Source organism: Syngnathoides biaculeatus, chromosome 11, assembly GCF_019802595.1.
Source record: "Syngnathoides biaculeatus isolate LvHL_M chromosome 11, ASM1980259v1, whole genome shotgun sequence".
NCBI lineage: Eukaryota > Metazoa > Chordata > Actinopteri > Syngnathiformes > Syngnathidae > Syngnathoides > Syngnathoides biaculeatus.
Genome location: NC_084650.1, coordinates 8,471,929 through 8,487,086, shown reverse-complemented (window position 1 = coordinate 8,487,086; position 15,158 = coordinate 8,471,929). Strand labels below are relative to the sequence as shown.

General features: G+C 43.6%; 2 protein-coding genes across 6 annotated transcripts in view; one reads left to right on the top strand and one right to left on the bottom strand.

Annotated features, from left to right (window-relative positions):
• Positions 1-15,158, bottom strand: part of LOC133509237 (uncharacterized) — a 61,906-nt gene that overhangs the window by 1,107 nt on the left and 45,641 nt on the right. For 3 of the 5 annotated variants that reach the window (XR_009797278.1, XM_061836112.1, XM_061836113.1), the window contains one exon: positions 14,044-14,148. Coding sequence is in view for 3 of the 5 variants with exons in the window: in XM_061836112.1 (XP_061692096.1) it covers positions 14,044-14,148 (105 nt within the window). In the remaining 2 variants the exon portion in view is untranslated. Of the gene's footprint in view, positions 1-3,564; positions 4,402-5,213; positions 5,299-14,043; positions 14,149-15,158 lie in introns of those variants that run through there. The other 2 variants (XR_009797279.1, XM_061836114.1) reach the window with 2 other exon arrangements.
• The window catches only part of LOC133509230 (protein Jade-1-like), a 31,693-nt gene that overhangs the window by 11,576 nt on the left and 4,959 nt on the right, over positions 1-15,158 (top strand). The window lies entirely within an intron of this gene.

Genomic DNA, 15,158 nt, shown 5'->3' with positions numbered 1-15,158 from the left:
CACAAGGGTCGCGGGATTGCTGGAACCTGTCACGACCCATCGGTACGGAGGGAGGACCCAAATGCAGGACTCCGGAGATACAAAGGTAGTTCAGGAAAAGTGTTTATTCGGTCCAAAGTCAGGGATCAGGCAGACAGTCAAATGCAGCAGCGGTAGTCAGGACGTCGGGCGTAGAGAGCAGACCGCGGGCAGGCAGGGGTCGGTACATGGGAGATCGATCAGAGAAGGCAGGAGTATCAAAGATATCAGGCTTATGGGATCGGTCGGAGAGACAGGTGGAGGTCGGAACACCAGGGTTGACGATCAAGAGTACGGGAGTGCAGGAACGGGGCAAAAGTTGCGACGATCTGGCCAACCCAGACCATCCACTGGGTTCTATATATACACTGGGGTAATCACGGACGATGAAGCGTAGGTGTGCGCCTCCTAATCAGAGCCGGTGCGCTGGGACCCGCTCAGCCAGGGCTGGACCGGCAGGACCATGACAGAACCTATCCAAGATACAGTATCATTGGGCACAGTACATAGAGACAGACAATAGTCACACTCACAATCACACCTCGGGGCAATTTGGAGTCTCCAATTAATGCATGTTTTTGGGATGTGAGAGGAAACCGGAGATCCCGGAGAAAACCCATGCAAAGCCCACACAGGCAGGGCCAAGATTTGAACCCCGGACTTCAGGGCTGTGAGGCCAATGCTCTTCAGATGCACTACCGTGCCGCTTCGTTTATAAAGTGCATGTTTTGTGTCAATTGTTTCTTCAATTATAGATTTATTTGCTATTTTTGCTATTGTGTTTGCTGTGGTGTGATCATTTTAATTTTGATGTGATACCATGACTTCACTACACTTTCATTGTATGTGGTGATGTAAGCTTCTTCTGGCTGCAGATGTAAAAATGCAGTTGTTCCTCACTGCCTCGTGAGTGTCATCATATGATAACTTGCATACATGTTAAAATGCATATTGGCATGCATGCTAACTATTTAACGGGTGTGTTCAGGTGTACACGTACTTCATTGGTCTAGCGACACAACAATATTTAGAGATTTTGGAACTCATTGTGTACTTAGGTTATAAATATGGTACACATCACGCATCAATATTTTAATGCACAAAGGTAGCTTTTTTATTGCATACCACATGAAAAAAAATATTCATTGTAGACCAGGGGTGTCCAAAGTTTTTTTGTGAGGGCTAAATATATAAAAATAAACAAAGGTCCAGGCCACACATTCGAGGTGAGATATTGACACGTGAATATTGTGTGTATTTATAACACACCTATAATGTGAAGAACATTGCAGTCAGTAGCAGTGATGCTGTCCTTTGGACAGAAGGATGGCTGACATGACAAGAGAAAGTTTGGTGGTTGAGACACGAAGGACTTCACAGAGATGGCTTTCAGTCATTCTGATTCTCAGTCTGCTTTTGTTCTGATTTAACAGAGAAAATATTTGTGCACTGTGGCGTTTTGCTCTACTAAAAATTGCTGTTGAGCTTGCAGGCTAGCTGCCATTTGCTTACATTTTTGTTTTCATTTGGCACCGGTGTAAGATACGTAGCTCTGATGGTTGATGCCATTGTGGTGACGGACATTATACCTTTACATCACAGCAACATCTTCATTGCAAATCAAACAGACACATTTTCCGTTGATTTCTTTGAAAAAATATTCTCACGTATCAATCTTCTACACTCACCTGCTGTTTTGCGTTTCTTCGGTACTGCTGTCATTTTTGCTGACTTATGGTTAACGTTTTTCTTCGCTAACTAATTTTGTTGTGTTGGGATTTCCATGGCTGCCTCCTTTTAGTGTTGAAACTGAGAAGTGAAATAGAGTTGAGCTCAAGCTTCTTATGTGGGCCATATTCAATTATATTTTCATAATTTGCCATTGGCCAATAAAAACTGGTGTGTGGGCCACAGTTGGCCCGCGGACCGTCGTTTGGACACCACCGTTGAAGACATATACACAGGCAGCACGGTGATACAGCTGTAGAGTATTGGCCTCACAGTTCTGAGGACCTGGGTACAAATCCTGGCCCCGCCTGTGTGGAGTTTGCATTTTCTCCTCGTGCCTTCGTGGATTTTCTCCGGGCACTCCAGTTTTGTCCCACATCCCAAAAACATACATGAATTGAAGAGTCTAAATTGTTTGTAGGTGTGAATGTGAGCAACTTTGGAGGTAAATACCGTATGTGCCACCAGGATTTGAATTTGAAATGCCACAGAAAACAGTATTTGAATTTAAAATGTAAAGTGATCCTATTTTCAATAGTTCTATTTCAGTGTAACTTTTCAATGTTAATTCAACTGGCTACAATTTGCTATCTGAAATTCAACCAGCTACAACTCACTGTCAGAAATTCAACTGGCTACAATTCGCTGTCTAAAATTCAACATCTGTGCCACCAGGCAGGGTTACTTCAGGTCAGAACCAAACAACCAGCCGATCCAGTTGCACTTTCTCAGTATGTGGCGTCACGTGACTAAGAAAGCATAACTGCGATTGAAAATGTGGTCACTTTACATTTCAAATCAAAATCCCATTTTCTGTGGCATTTCAAATTCAAATCCTGGTGACATATATTTACTTCCATAGTGACTGTTGTCTTTCTCCATGTGCCCTGCCCTTGGCTGGCAACCAGTTCAGTGTGTACCTTCCCTCTTGGATAGGCTCCAGTAGTCCCACCTCCCTCGTGAGGATAAGTGGCTCAAAAACCGGATGGATAAATATATATATCCACACACACACACACACACACACGCGTTGTGTGTTTGTATGTTGTGGTAAAGTTGTTCAGATATTTGAACCTTCACAAAAACAAAAAATATTTGTACCAAACCTTTATTTGAAGTGCATCTCTTCACAAAAAGCTGATTTTCTCTATTTTCTTGTCACCATAGAAGAATTTTGGGGAAAACCTACCCATTTTTAACCATCAATTACAACAGAACGGAAAAAGGTAGAAACAAACTTTTTATTTTTTTAAAGCTGGAAGACTAATCTTTCATTTGGTGGGTGTCTATAAAACCATAGAACACAATATTCTGTGTGTCTTCAAAGATCGGTCAACACCCAGGGGTCACCAAAGCGGTGCCCGTGGGCGAATGGTAGCCCACGAGGACCATATAAGTGAGGTATATTCAAAAAATACCACAAATTGTTACTATTATTTGTGCTTTAAATTCTGAATCTCACTTGCTAACGTGAATTAAAAATTTAAAATACCTGTAATGTCATTTACTTTTAATAAATTAAAACAGAAATATTTTATGTACGTGTAATGAACTGAGTCTGAAATTTGCCGCAAACATGTCACGTAGCCCTTCATGCGATCGGTGCTATCGAAGTAGCCCTCAGCCTCAAAAAGGTTGCTGAGCCCTGTAAAATGACTGGGAGTGGGGGGGTTCTCTTTTGAAAAATAGCTGCGATTGATTGTTAAGCACTTAGATACAGATATGGTTGACCTGAATAGATATAGCTGACATATTTATTTTTTCTTCAATTTATTAGTTTATTAGTAATCTGCCTGAACACATTTCTAAGGCTGGGAATAACTGCACTTTCATTCTGGGAAGTTCCCACTTGCAACTGTAAATGAAAATACACATTCATAATACTGTTCAAAATGTTCAAATTTTTCTCATGTACTTTTTTTCCAAAATAATGCAATTGTTCAGTCTCAGGCGCCATCTTGAGGTGACAGCCCACTTCCTCGGCATCCACAAACTGGTAGAAGACCTCATCCATCTCTTGCAATATCATCTTGCGGACGTTGTTGTGCTTTTCCTCCACGTTGTCTTGATGAACACGACACAAGGACGACTGCAACGACAAGGGGGATGACGAGACGAAAGGGATGAGACCGAAGGCGGCGGTGTCCGCTTCATTGCTCCCTCAAATCCTTTCTCTCTGTTTGCCCTTCTTGCTCCTGATGCTTTCCTCATTTTCTACCTCAGCAATGGAGTCCCGCTCCACAGAGTCGCTGCCCTGAAGGCCCGAGTGCTTGGGCCAGTGGTACTTGAACTTGACTTTGTCGTCCTGGGTGATGTCAATGCGGCAGTTTTTGGCGGAGCACTGAATGTAAGCTCCTATCTTTTCTTAACACAGGCAGCAGTTGAGCACCCACCTGTTGGTGGGAATGTGCGACACATTGGTGACAGACTCCATCTTCTCTGGTTCCCATTGCTCACATCTGGGATCCACAAGGCATAGCTGACATGGACCCACTTGGTTGCCAAAGTCCTGATGTCCACGTAACCAAGGGCCAGGGCGGCCAATGTGCGGATCAGCTTCTTGGGCCTGATGAACATGACTTCCTTGCTTTTGTCGGTTAGCGCCCAGGCCACGGGCTCCGCCTTTAAAACTCCACATCCACTCCATGTATTATCCTGAATCAGATGCACCTGTGTGAGGTCGTAACCTGCATAGACACCTATCCACCCAATACAATCAGTAATATTCAAATTTGGAAGATGGCCAAGACTAAAGAGCTGTCCAAAGACACCAGAGACAAAATTGTACAATTCACACAGCTGGAAAGGTAATGCAGCCCTATGGGGGAACAAACCAGTGCAATCTGTAGGCCGGTCCCAAGCCCGGATAAATGCAGAGGGTTGCGTCAAGAAGGGCGTCTGGGTTAAAACTTTATCAAACAAAAATGAGCGTTCATCGAAAGATTCTCATACCGAATCGGTTGTCGCCTGGGTTAACAACGCCCGCCTCCAGCACCATTAACCTGCAGTGCATCGGTGGAAATTCTAGTACTGTGGTTCGAAAACAAAGAAGAGGAGGAAAGCAGATTCCTTGGCAGAAGAAGAAGAGGAATGCACAGAACCTACAATTGAGAGTAGAGACTTCAAAAGTTGGAACTATGACACGAAAAGCTCAAGAGTTGGTTGACATGATGATAATGAGAAAGGTTGACATATGCATCCAAGAGAACAGGTGGAAAGGTAGAAAGGCTAGAAGTTTAGGAGCAGGGTTTAAATTATTTTACCATGGAGTAGATGGGAAGAGAAATGGAGGGGTTATTTTAAAAGGAAGCGCTGGCTAAGAATGTATCGTCTTAGCGAAGGGCATCCGGCGTAAAAAATGTGCCAAACAAATATGAGCGTTCATCTCAAGAATCCCATACCGGATCTGTCGTGGCCCGGTTTAACAACGCCCGCCCCCGGCCCACTGCTCACCTGCAGGGCGTCGGTGGAAATTCAGCTACTGTGGGTCGAAGACAGAGAAGAGGAGGAAAGCAGATTCCTTGGCAGAAGAAGAAGAGGAATGCACAGAACCTACAATTGAGAGTAGAGACTTCAAATGTTGGGACCATGACAGGAAATGCTCAGGAGTTGGTTGACATGATGATTAGGAGAAAGGTTGATATTCTGTGCATCCAAGAGAGCAGGTGGAAAGGTAGTAAGGCTAGAAGTTTAGGAGCGGGTTTAAATTATTCTACCACGGATTAGATGGGAAGAGAAATGGAGTAGGGTTATTTTAAAGGAAGAGCTAGCTAAGAATGTCTTGGAGGTGAAAAGAGTATCAGATCGAGTGATGAGACTAAAATTTGAAATTGAAGGTGTTATGTATTATGTGGTTAGCGGCTATGCCCCACAGGTAGGATTTGACCTAGAGTTGAAAGAGAAATTCTGGATGGAACTACATGACTTATTTCCAGAAGAGGGAAGAACATATAGTGACCTACAAGAGCGGAGGAAGAAGCACGCAGGTGGATTATATTTTGTGCAGGCGATGTAATCTGAAGGAGATTACTGAAAGTAGTGGTAGGGGAGAGTGTAGCTCGACAGCATAGGATGGTGGTGTGTAGGATGACTGGTGGTGGGTACGAAGATTAAGAAGACAAAGGTAGAGCAGAGAACCAAGTGGTGGAAGCTGAAAAAGGAAGAATGTTGTGCGGCCTTTCAGAAAGAGGTGAGACAGGCTCTCGATGGACAGCAGAAGCTCCCGGAAGACTGGACAACGACAGCCAAGGTAATCAGAGAGACAGGCAGGAGAGTACTTGGTGTGTCTTTTGGTAGGAAAGGGGAGAAGGAGACTTGGTGGTGGAACCCCAAAATACAGGGAGTCATACAAGGAAAGAGATTAGCGAAGAAGAATTCGGACACTGAGAGGACTGAGGAGAGGTGAAAGGAGCACATCGAGATGCGACCTAGGGCAAAGGTAGAGGTGGCAAAGGCTAACCAAGAGGCATATGAAGACATGTACACCAGGTTGGACACAAAAGAAGGAGAAAAGGATCTCTACAGGTTGGCCAGACAGAGAGATCGAGATGGGAAGGATGTGCAGCAGGTAAGGATGATTAAGGATAGAGATGGAAATGTGTTGACTGGTGCCAGTAGTGTGCTAAATAGATGGAAAGGATACTTTAAGAAGTTGATGAATGAAGAAAATGAGAGCGAAGGAAGAGTTGAAGAGGGAAGTGGGAAGGACCAGGAAGTGGCAATGATTACTAAGGGGGAAGTCAGAAAGGCACTACAAAGGATGAAAAACGGAAAGGCAGTTGGTCCTGAAGACATACCGGTAGAGGTATGGAAGCAATTTAGAGAGATGGCTGTGGAGTTTTTGACCAACTTATTCAACAGAATACTAGCGGGCGAAAAGATGCCTGAAGTATGGAGGAAAAGTGTGCTCGTTCCCATTTTGAAGAACAAAGGGAACTTGCAGAGCTGTGGCAACCATAGAGGAATAAAGTTGTTGAGCCACACAATGAAGTTATGGGAAAGAGTAGTGGAGGCTAGACTCAGGACAGAAGTAAGTATCTGCGAGCAACAGTATGGTTTCATGCCAAGAAAGAGTACCACAGATGCATTATTTGCCTTGAGGATGCTCGTGGAAAAGTACAGAGAAGGTCAGAAGGAGCTACATTGTGTCTTTGTGGATCTCGAGAAAGCCTATGACAGAGTACCAAGAGAAGAGCTGTGGTACTGCATGCGTAAGTCTGGTGTGGCAGAGAAGTATGTTAAAATAGTACAGGACATGTATGATGGCAGCAGAACAATGGTGAGGGGTGCCTTAGGTGTGACAGAAGAATTCAAGGTGGAGGTGGGACTGCATCAGGGATCAGCTTCCTTCCCTACCTGTTTGCAGTGGTAATGGATAGGCTGACAGATGAGGTTAGACTGGCAGATGATATTGTGATATGCAGTGAAAGCAGGGAGCATGCAGAGGAGCAATTCGAAAGATGGAGACATGCACTGGAAAGGAGAGGAATGAAGATTAGCTGAAGTAAAACAGAATATATGTGCGTGAAAGAGAAAGGTGGAGGGGGAAGCGTGAGGCTACAGGGAGAAGAGATAGCGAGTGTGGAGGACTTCAAATATTTAGGGTCAACAATCCAGAGCAATGATGAGTGTGGTAAGGAAGTGAAGGAACTGGTCCAAGCAGTTTGGAACAGCTGGCGAAAGGTGTCTGGTGTGTTTTGTGACAGAAGAGTCCCTGCTTGGATGAAGGGCAAAGTTTACAAAACAGTGGTGAGGCCAGCCATGATGTACGGATTAGAGATGGTGGCACTGAAGAAACAACAGGAAGCAGAACTGGAGGTAGCAGAAATGAAGATGTTGAGATTCTCGCTCGGAGTGAGCAGGTCGGATAGGATTAGAAATGAGCTCATTAGAGGGACAGCCAAAGTTGGATGTTTTGGAGACAAGATACGAGAGAGCAGACTTCGATGGTTTGGACATGTTCAGAGGCGAGAGAGTGAGTGGAAGGGTGCTAAGGATGGAGCTACCAGGGAAAAGAGCAAGAGGAAGACCAAAGAGAAGGTTTATGGATGTGGTGAGGGAAGACATGAGGGCAGTTGGGGTTAGAGAGGAAGATGCAGAAGATAGGCTAAGATGGCAAAAGATGACACGCTGTGGCAATCCCTCACGGGACAAGCCGAAAGGAAAAGAAGAGGAAGACACAGCTGGAAAGGTCTACGGAGAAATTGCCAAGCAGCTTGGTGAAAAAAGCTCCACTGTTGGAGCAATCATTAGAAAATAGAAGAAGCTCAACATGACTGTCAATCTCAATTGGAGTGGAGCCCCACGCAAGGTATCACTTCGTGGGGTCTCAGTGAACCTGAGAAAGGTGAGGAATCAGCCAAGGACGACACGACAGGACTTGGTCAATGACCTGAAAAGTGCTGGGACCACCATGTGCAAGGTGGCTGTTGGTAATACACGAAGATGTTTATAGTTTGAAATCATTCACATCACGGAAGGTTCCCCTGCTGAAACCAGAACAAGGCCCATCTTAAGTTTGCTACAGAGGAATCATGGGAGAAGGTTCTGTGGTCAGATGAGACCAAAATTGAACATTTTGGTCATAATTCCACTCACCGTGTTTGGAGGAAGACAAATGATGAGTTCATTCCCAAGAACGCCGTCCCTACTGTGAAGCATGGCGGTGGTAGTATCAGGTTTTGGGGGTGGTTTTCTACACATGGGAGAGGACGACTGCACTGTATTAAGGAGAGGATGACCGCGGCCATGTAATGTGAGATTTTGGGGAACAACCTCTTTCCCTCAGTCAGAGCATTGAAGATGGGTCATGGCTGGGTCTTTCATCATGACAATGACCCGAAGCACACAGCCAAGAAAACCAAGAAGTGGCTCCAAAAGAAGCATATCAAGGTTCTGGCATGGCCTAGCCAGTCTCCAGACCTAAACCCAATAGAAAATCTTTGTAGGGAGCTGAAACACCATGTCACTCAGTGACAACCCAGAAAGCTGCTTGATCTAGAGAAAATCTTTGTGGAGGTATGGGCCAAAATCTCTCCTGCAGTGTTTGCTAACCTGGTGAACAACTACAGGAAATGTTTGACCTATGTAATTCCAAACAAAGATTACTCTAGCAAATATTAACATTTGTTTTCTCAGGTCTTCAAATACTTATTTGCAGCTGTATCACACGAATAAATCATTCATTGTTCATTCATTGAGATCATTCTGATTTCTGGATTTTACTTTTTGGATTATCTCTCTCACAGTGGACATGCACCTACAATGAAAATTTCAGACCCCTCCATGATTTCTAAGTCAGAGAACTTGAAATATAGCAGGGTGTTCAAATACTTGTTTTCTTCACTATATGTTTTTGTTTACCTAGACGACATCCTGATTTTTTACCCCCAGATAAAAAAATCCAATGTCAGCCATATTTGTGCGGTGCCGCAGTTATTGTGCCATGACCTGTATGTCAAGGCTGAAAAGTGTGACTTCCACCAACCCTCGTGTCGTTCATGGACTTCACCTTGGTGGAGGGAGAGATACGCATGGATCCCAGGAAGGTCGAGGCCATTCTTAATTGGCCCACTCCAACTACCCGCAAGGAGGTGCAGAAGTTTATTGGGGTCATCAATTTCTACCGCAAATTCATCCGAGACTTTAGTCCGGTTGCGGCCCTATTGCATGCACCTCTCCCTACATTCCCTTCGTTTGGAACCCAGCCTGCCAGGTGGCCTTCCGTAAGCTCAAGGCCAGCTTTACCACAGCTCCGGTCCTAACCTTGCCCGATCCAGATAGACAGCTTGTCGTCAAGGTTGATGCGTCAGATTCAGGGATATTGATATGATTTCTATGTGGGAAAACTTGAAATATAGCAGGGTGTTCAAATACTTATTTCCTTCACTGTATATCAGTGGTCCCAAACTCGACCTTGTGTACTTCACCGAAACACAGACTTCTGTTAGCATCATCAGGTCTCCATCCATGACCTATGATTCCACAAGTAATGCCATTCACACTCGCATTCACTCACTCACACATCTATGGATCCTGATAAATCTCATTTTCCTTTTGGCTTGTTCCGTTAGGGTTGCCAGAGCATGTCATATTTTCCATCCAAGCCTATCTCATGCATCATCTTCTTTAACACCCACTGTCCTCATGTCCTCCCTCACAACATCCATCAACCTTTATTATGGTCTTCCTCTCGCTCTTTTGCCTGGCAGCTCCACCCTCAGCACCCCTCTACCAATATACTCACTCTCTCGTCTCTTAACATCTCCATACCATCTAAGTCTGCTCTCTCTAACCTTGTCTCCAAAATGTCCAACTTTGGCTGTCCCTCGAATGAGCTTTTTTCTAATCCTATCCATCCTGTTCACCATCCTGTTCATTCCAAACGAGAACCTCAGCATCTTAATTTCTGGTACCTCAAGTTCTGCTTCCTGTTGTTTCTTCGGTGCCACCGTCTGTAATCCGTACATCATGGCCAGCCTCACTCCTGTTTTATAATGCTTGGACCCATTTCTTCACTTCTTTACCACACTCTCCATTGCTCTCTATTGTTGACCCCAAGTATTTGAAGTCATCCACCCTCGCTATCTCTTCTCCCTGAAGCTTCACTCCTCCTCTTCCGTCCCTCACATTCATGCACATATATTCTGTTTTACTTCGGCTACTCTTCATTCCTCTCCTTTCCAGTGCGTGCCTCCATCTTTTTAATTGTTCCTTCGCCTGCTCCCTGATTTCACTGCAGATCAAAATATTATCTACGAACATCATAGTCCAAGGGGGTTCCAGTCTAACCTCATCTGTCAGCCTATCCATTACTACCGCAAACAGGAAGGAGCTCAGCACAGATCCTTGATGCAGTCCCACCTCCACCTTAAATTCTTCTGACACACCAACGGCACATCTCACCGCTGTTCTGCTGCCCTCATACATGTCCTGTACTATTCTGACATATTTCTCTGCCACACCAGACTTGCGCATGCAGTACCACAGCTCCTCTCTTGGTGCTCTGTCACAGGCTTTCCGTAGGTCTACAAAGACACAATGTTGCTCCTTCTGACCTTCTCTGTACTTTTCCACGAGCATCCTCAAGGCAAATAATGCATCTGTGGTACCAAACCATAGTGTTGCTCGCAGATACGTACTTCTGTCTTGAGTCTAGCATCCACTACCCTTTCCCATAACTTCATTGTGTGGCTCATCATCTTTATTCCTCTATAGTTTCCACAGCTCTGAACATTGCTTTTGTTCTTAAAAATGGAGACTAGCACACTTTTCCGCCATTCTTCTGGCATCCTCTCTCCTGCCAGTATTCTATTGAATAAGTTGGTCAAAAACTCCACAGCCACCTCTCCAAATTGCTTCCATACCTCCACTGGTATGTCATCAGGCCCACTGTCTTCCCATTTTTCATTCTGTTCAATGCCTTTTGAACTTCCCCCTTACTAATTCATTCTAATTCATTCATGCTTGCATTTTTGACTCTACCTTCTTTCCCATTCTCTTCATTCATTAACATTCAAAACTCTTTCCATCGACTTAGCACACTACTGGCACCAGTCAACATATTTCCATCGCTATCTGATGTCAAGTAGATGTTTTTGTTCTTGCTATCTCCTGCAAGGAGGCTGCCACGTTATCTAGGGCAGAGCAAAGCATTTCTTTATTGGAAGCAAATGTATGATAATTATGATCACAATTATACCTACATTTCCCCCGTGTTTATCCTATATTTGCTACCACGTTTTCTAGAGCAGAGCAAACCATTCTTCATTGCAGGCAGAAACAGTAACTGAATTAGAGCAGAGCAAAGCATTTCTTCATTGTAGGCAGAAACAGTAACTGAATTTGAGCAGAGCAAATCATTTCTTCATTGCAGGCAGAAACAGTAACTGAATTGGAGCAGAGCAAGGCATTTCTTCATTGCAGGCAGAGCAGTAACTGAATTGGAGCAGAGCAAAGTATTTCTTCATTGCAGTCAGAAGCAGTTACTTAAAACTATTTGAAATTATTTCAACGTTAACCTCCTCTTTATCCTACATTTGCTCAAATCATTAAATCGGCTTACACTCGGAGGAAAATACAGCACTAATTACTTGTAATCTTCTGGATCAGAGAACAGGTCTGGAAGAGAAGTCATAACATCATCATCGTGGTCAACAATATCACTGTCATTACCCTGTTGTGCCAATAGTGGATATATTTCTGCCAATTTTGAATTTGTCGGGGCAATAACAGTGGTTATAAGTTGTTTAAGTGATGCCTTTATGCAGGGAATACAACAACATCCACACAATGCAAGAATAGCTGCAAACAGCGATAGAAACTAGGACAGGGAACACCAAATTTTTAGATTTGCCAAACTTTTTTTTTTTTCCCCCACCACTCAGACCTGGCTGATGTGTTTACACCAGAGTGCTCCTTCATCTTGTGGTTCAGGGTGCGGAGGCCTTGAATGGCCCTTGTGCGTGACCCATCAGGTGCTGTGATATTTGGAATAAACAACACTGGTCACCGAACATTGAGCAGTCGCCACCCTTATCGGCCAGGAGCATGTCGACCGCTATGCGGTTCTGGAACGTCATGAGTGAGGTTGCAGCTGGTTGTTCCCTTATGGCAATAAAGCCTGCTTCCGTATAATTACCTAGTTTCTGTACATTGTAATGTATGTAGTTGATTCTGTCAACGTTTTTATTCAGAGTTATCCATAACAAGATGGATTCCAATCCTGCAGCAATCTCGTTAACCAATTTACACTCATCTGGTATGCAGTTGGGATGCCATTTGCATCAATGTATGTCAGATCTCTATCTTTCAAAGAGGACCTTTGCCTTCGGGAGAACCCAAGGGGTGGTCCAAAGATGGATGCGGTCAATTGTATATCCTCTGCTTTGGATGGAAACACAGTCACAGATAAGAGCAGTGATACCAGTGTACATGTTCCTGCTGCATTTATCAGTGTGTCATACAACCTTTGACCAACACACCACGACAACAAATCGTTGCATGGGAGCAGTGGGGCAGTTTGCAGATGGATATCATGACACCATGTTTTGTTGAGACTTCCCACCTTAAAATCTGTCCCTGTAAAGCTAACACAGGATAAATTAGCTAATGCAACATTAGTAGAAAATATCAGTTTATCATTTACAGCCTGAGTTGTTGGATAAACACTTTTACATTTCTGACAAGTGGTGTAAGGAGTTGTTTTAGTCATTACCTCCAGGGTACATTGTGTTGGGATTTCTGTTGGAATGACAAGCATGAGTGGCCTCGGGCCCATGCATGTGATGTAAGTATAGTTTACCTTGTTAGCTGCATTCTACATTAATAACAACCAGTTTTGTTTCCTATTTGTAAAAATGATAATCATAAGAATGAAGAAAATGTTCCTCAGGCTTTTTCGGTTAAAATACTCCCTCCATAGTATACATACTCTTTTGTATGGCATTCAGGTTTAAGGTAGCATTAAATTGGCAAATGGTGAGAAGAAAGTGGGGGTTTCATTTAGCATAAGCCCAAAGATGGAATCCCCAGCAATTAGACTCTACCAAGGAATTGAAAAAGTGCTGAACTGATTCACTGGGAGGCACACATGGAGTCCTCCTCTCATGCCTCATGCCTCATGCCTCATGCCTGCCGCATAGTTGTTTACCAAAGTTATTTGAAATGAGGTTGCACCTCTTTATCTTATGTGTGGTAGGTAGAGTTGACTGAGTATAATTATTGGTTCTGTTGTTATGTATTTTTGTCAGCTTTACAGGTGTCCAAAAGTAGCATATGAACAAAAATATCATTACGGCTGTCAATGTTGCAGCCCAACATGCTATCATGTTATTTAGCCATTTTGAAGTCATGTCCACCAAGTCACCCCTAAATGAGTCAAGTATCTTTTAAATCTTCACCAGCTTTTAGGTATTTTCAGATACTATAAATCTCCACCCACCGTATGCTGGTCTTTGCTCACCTTTCCCCTTGGGTGACTCAGCTGAGATCACCTTTTACAGTGTGTAAGGTGTATCCACGTGTTTCTTTCTGCTATTTTGTCCATGTCATTCAGCTCTAGCTCAGTCTTTTCCAGTGTTCGGATAAAACTGCATGTACAGTAGATGTGAATTCATAAACAGACATAGGATGAATGAAGAAATGGCAGTAAGAAGGTTATTAAAGCACAGTAACTTTTTTTTTTTTTTTTGATGGTGTAGTGCAGGGATGTCAAACTCATTTCTCTTGCGGGCCGCGTTGTAGTTCGGGTTTGCCTCAGAGGGACATTTCGAGTGAAGGCAGCGTGGGATCGATTACCGCTCAGTGATTGTGTCGACATCTGCACTGCGACTAGCTGGCAACCAGTTCGGTGTGTAGTCTGCCGCTGCCCGAAGTTAGCTGGGATTGGCTTCAGCTCTCTCTCTGAATAAATGCAGAAGGGTTGCGTCAGGAAAGGCATCCGACGTTAAAAAAAAAAAAAAAAAAAGACAGTTACTGCCCCACCACCATGACAGTGGCAAAAAAATGGCTTCACACATCAATGCTGATAAAATTCCCAATTTGTTTGTAATCCTATCAAAGTGATGCATGTGAAATTTCCTAGTGACACGCCATTCGAAAACTATATGTTTTCATTTTTTCAAAAGAAGTTAATGGATACACAGAATCCCCCAACTTTTTTTTTTGCATTCGTTATCAATTAATACCATTGGTATTATCTCTGGATCTGTGCAAACACTACAATATTTTGGACACGTTTTTTGGATGTAGTTATCCAATTTGTTTTGTTTTTATTTTATTTAATTTATTTTTTTGGGGGTTGGGACCTTGACTGGTTCCCACAGGGACCACTCAAACAGAAAAATGAAAATAAAGGGATAGCGTCTCGTATAATTGACCACTGCACTCTCTGATTATCCTCTCCTTGGGACCTCTTTTTATTTAGTTTTGAGATGCGCCTTATTTACATGGATGTTACAAAAAGGAGACGACAAGCAAAACAGTTTGAAACAAGGTGTAAATGTTTGTTCATGTGCGTGTGCATGTGTGGAAGATTGCTGAATACATGTGTGGTCATCATTTCTTTAACAGGCAGCAGTTCTAACAGTTCTGATGATTAGATGTTTTTGTTCTTGCTATCTCCTGCAAGGAGACTGCCACGTTATCTAGCAGAGCAAATCATTTGTTTATTGGAAGCAAATGTATGATAATTATGATCGCAATTATTCCTACACTATCCTTAATCACCTTTACTTGCTGCACATCCTTCCCATCTCAATTCCTCTGTCTGGCCAACCTGTAGATATCCTTTCTCCCGCTTTTGTATCCAACCTGGTGTACTTGTTGTCATATGCCTCTTGTTTAGCCTTCGTCAACTCTACTTTTGCTCTACGGTCCATCTCAATGTATTCCTTCCGCCTCTCCTCAGTCCT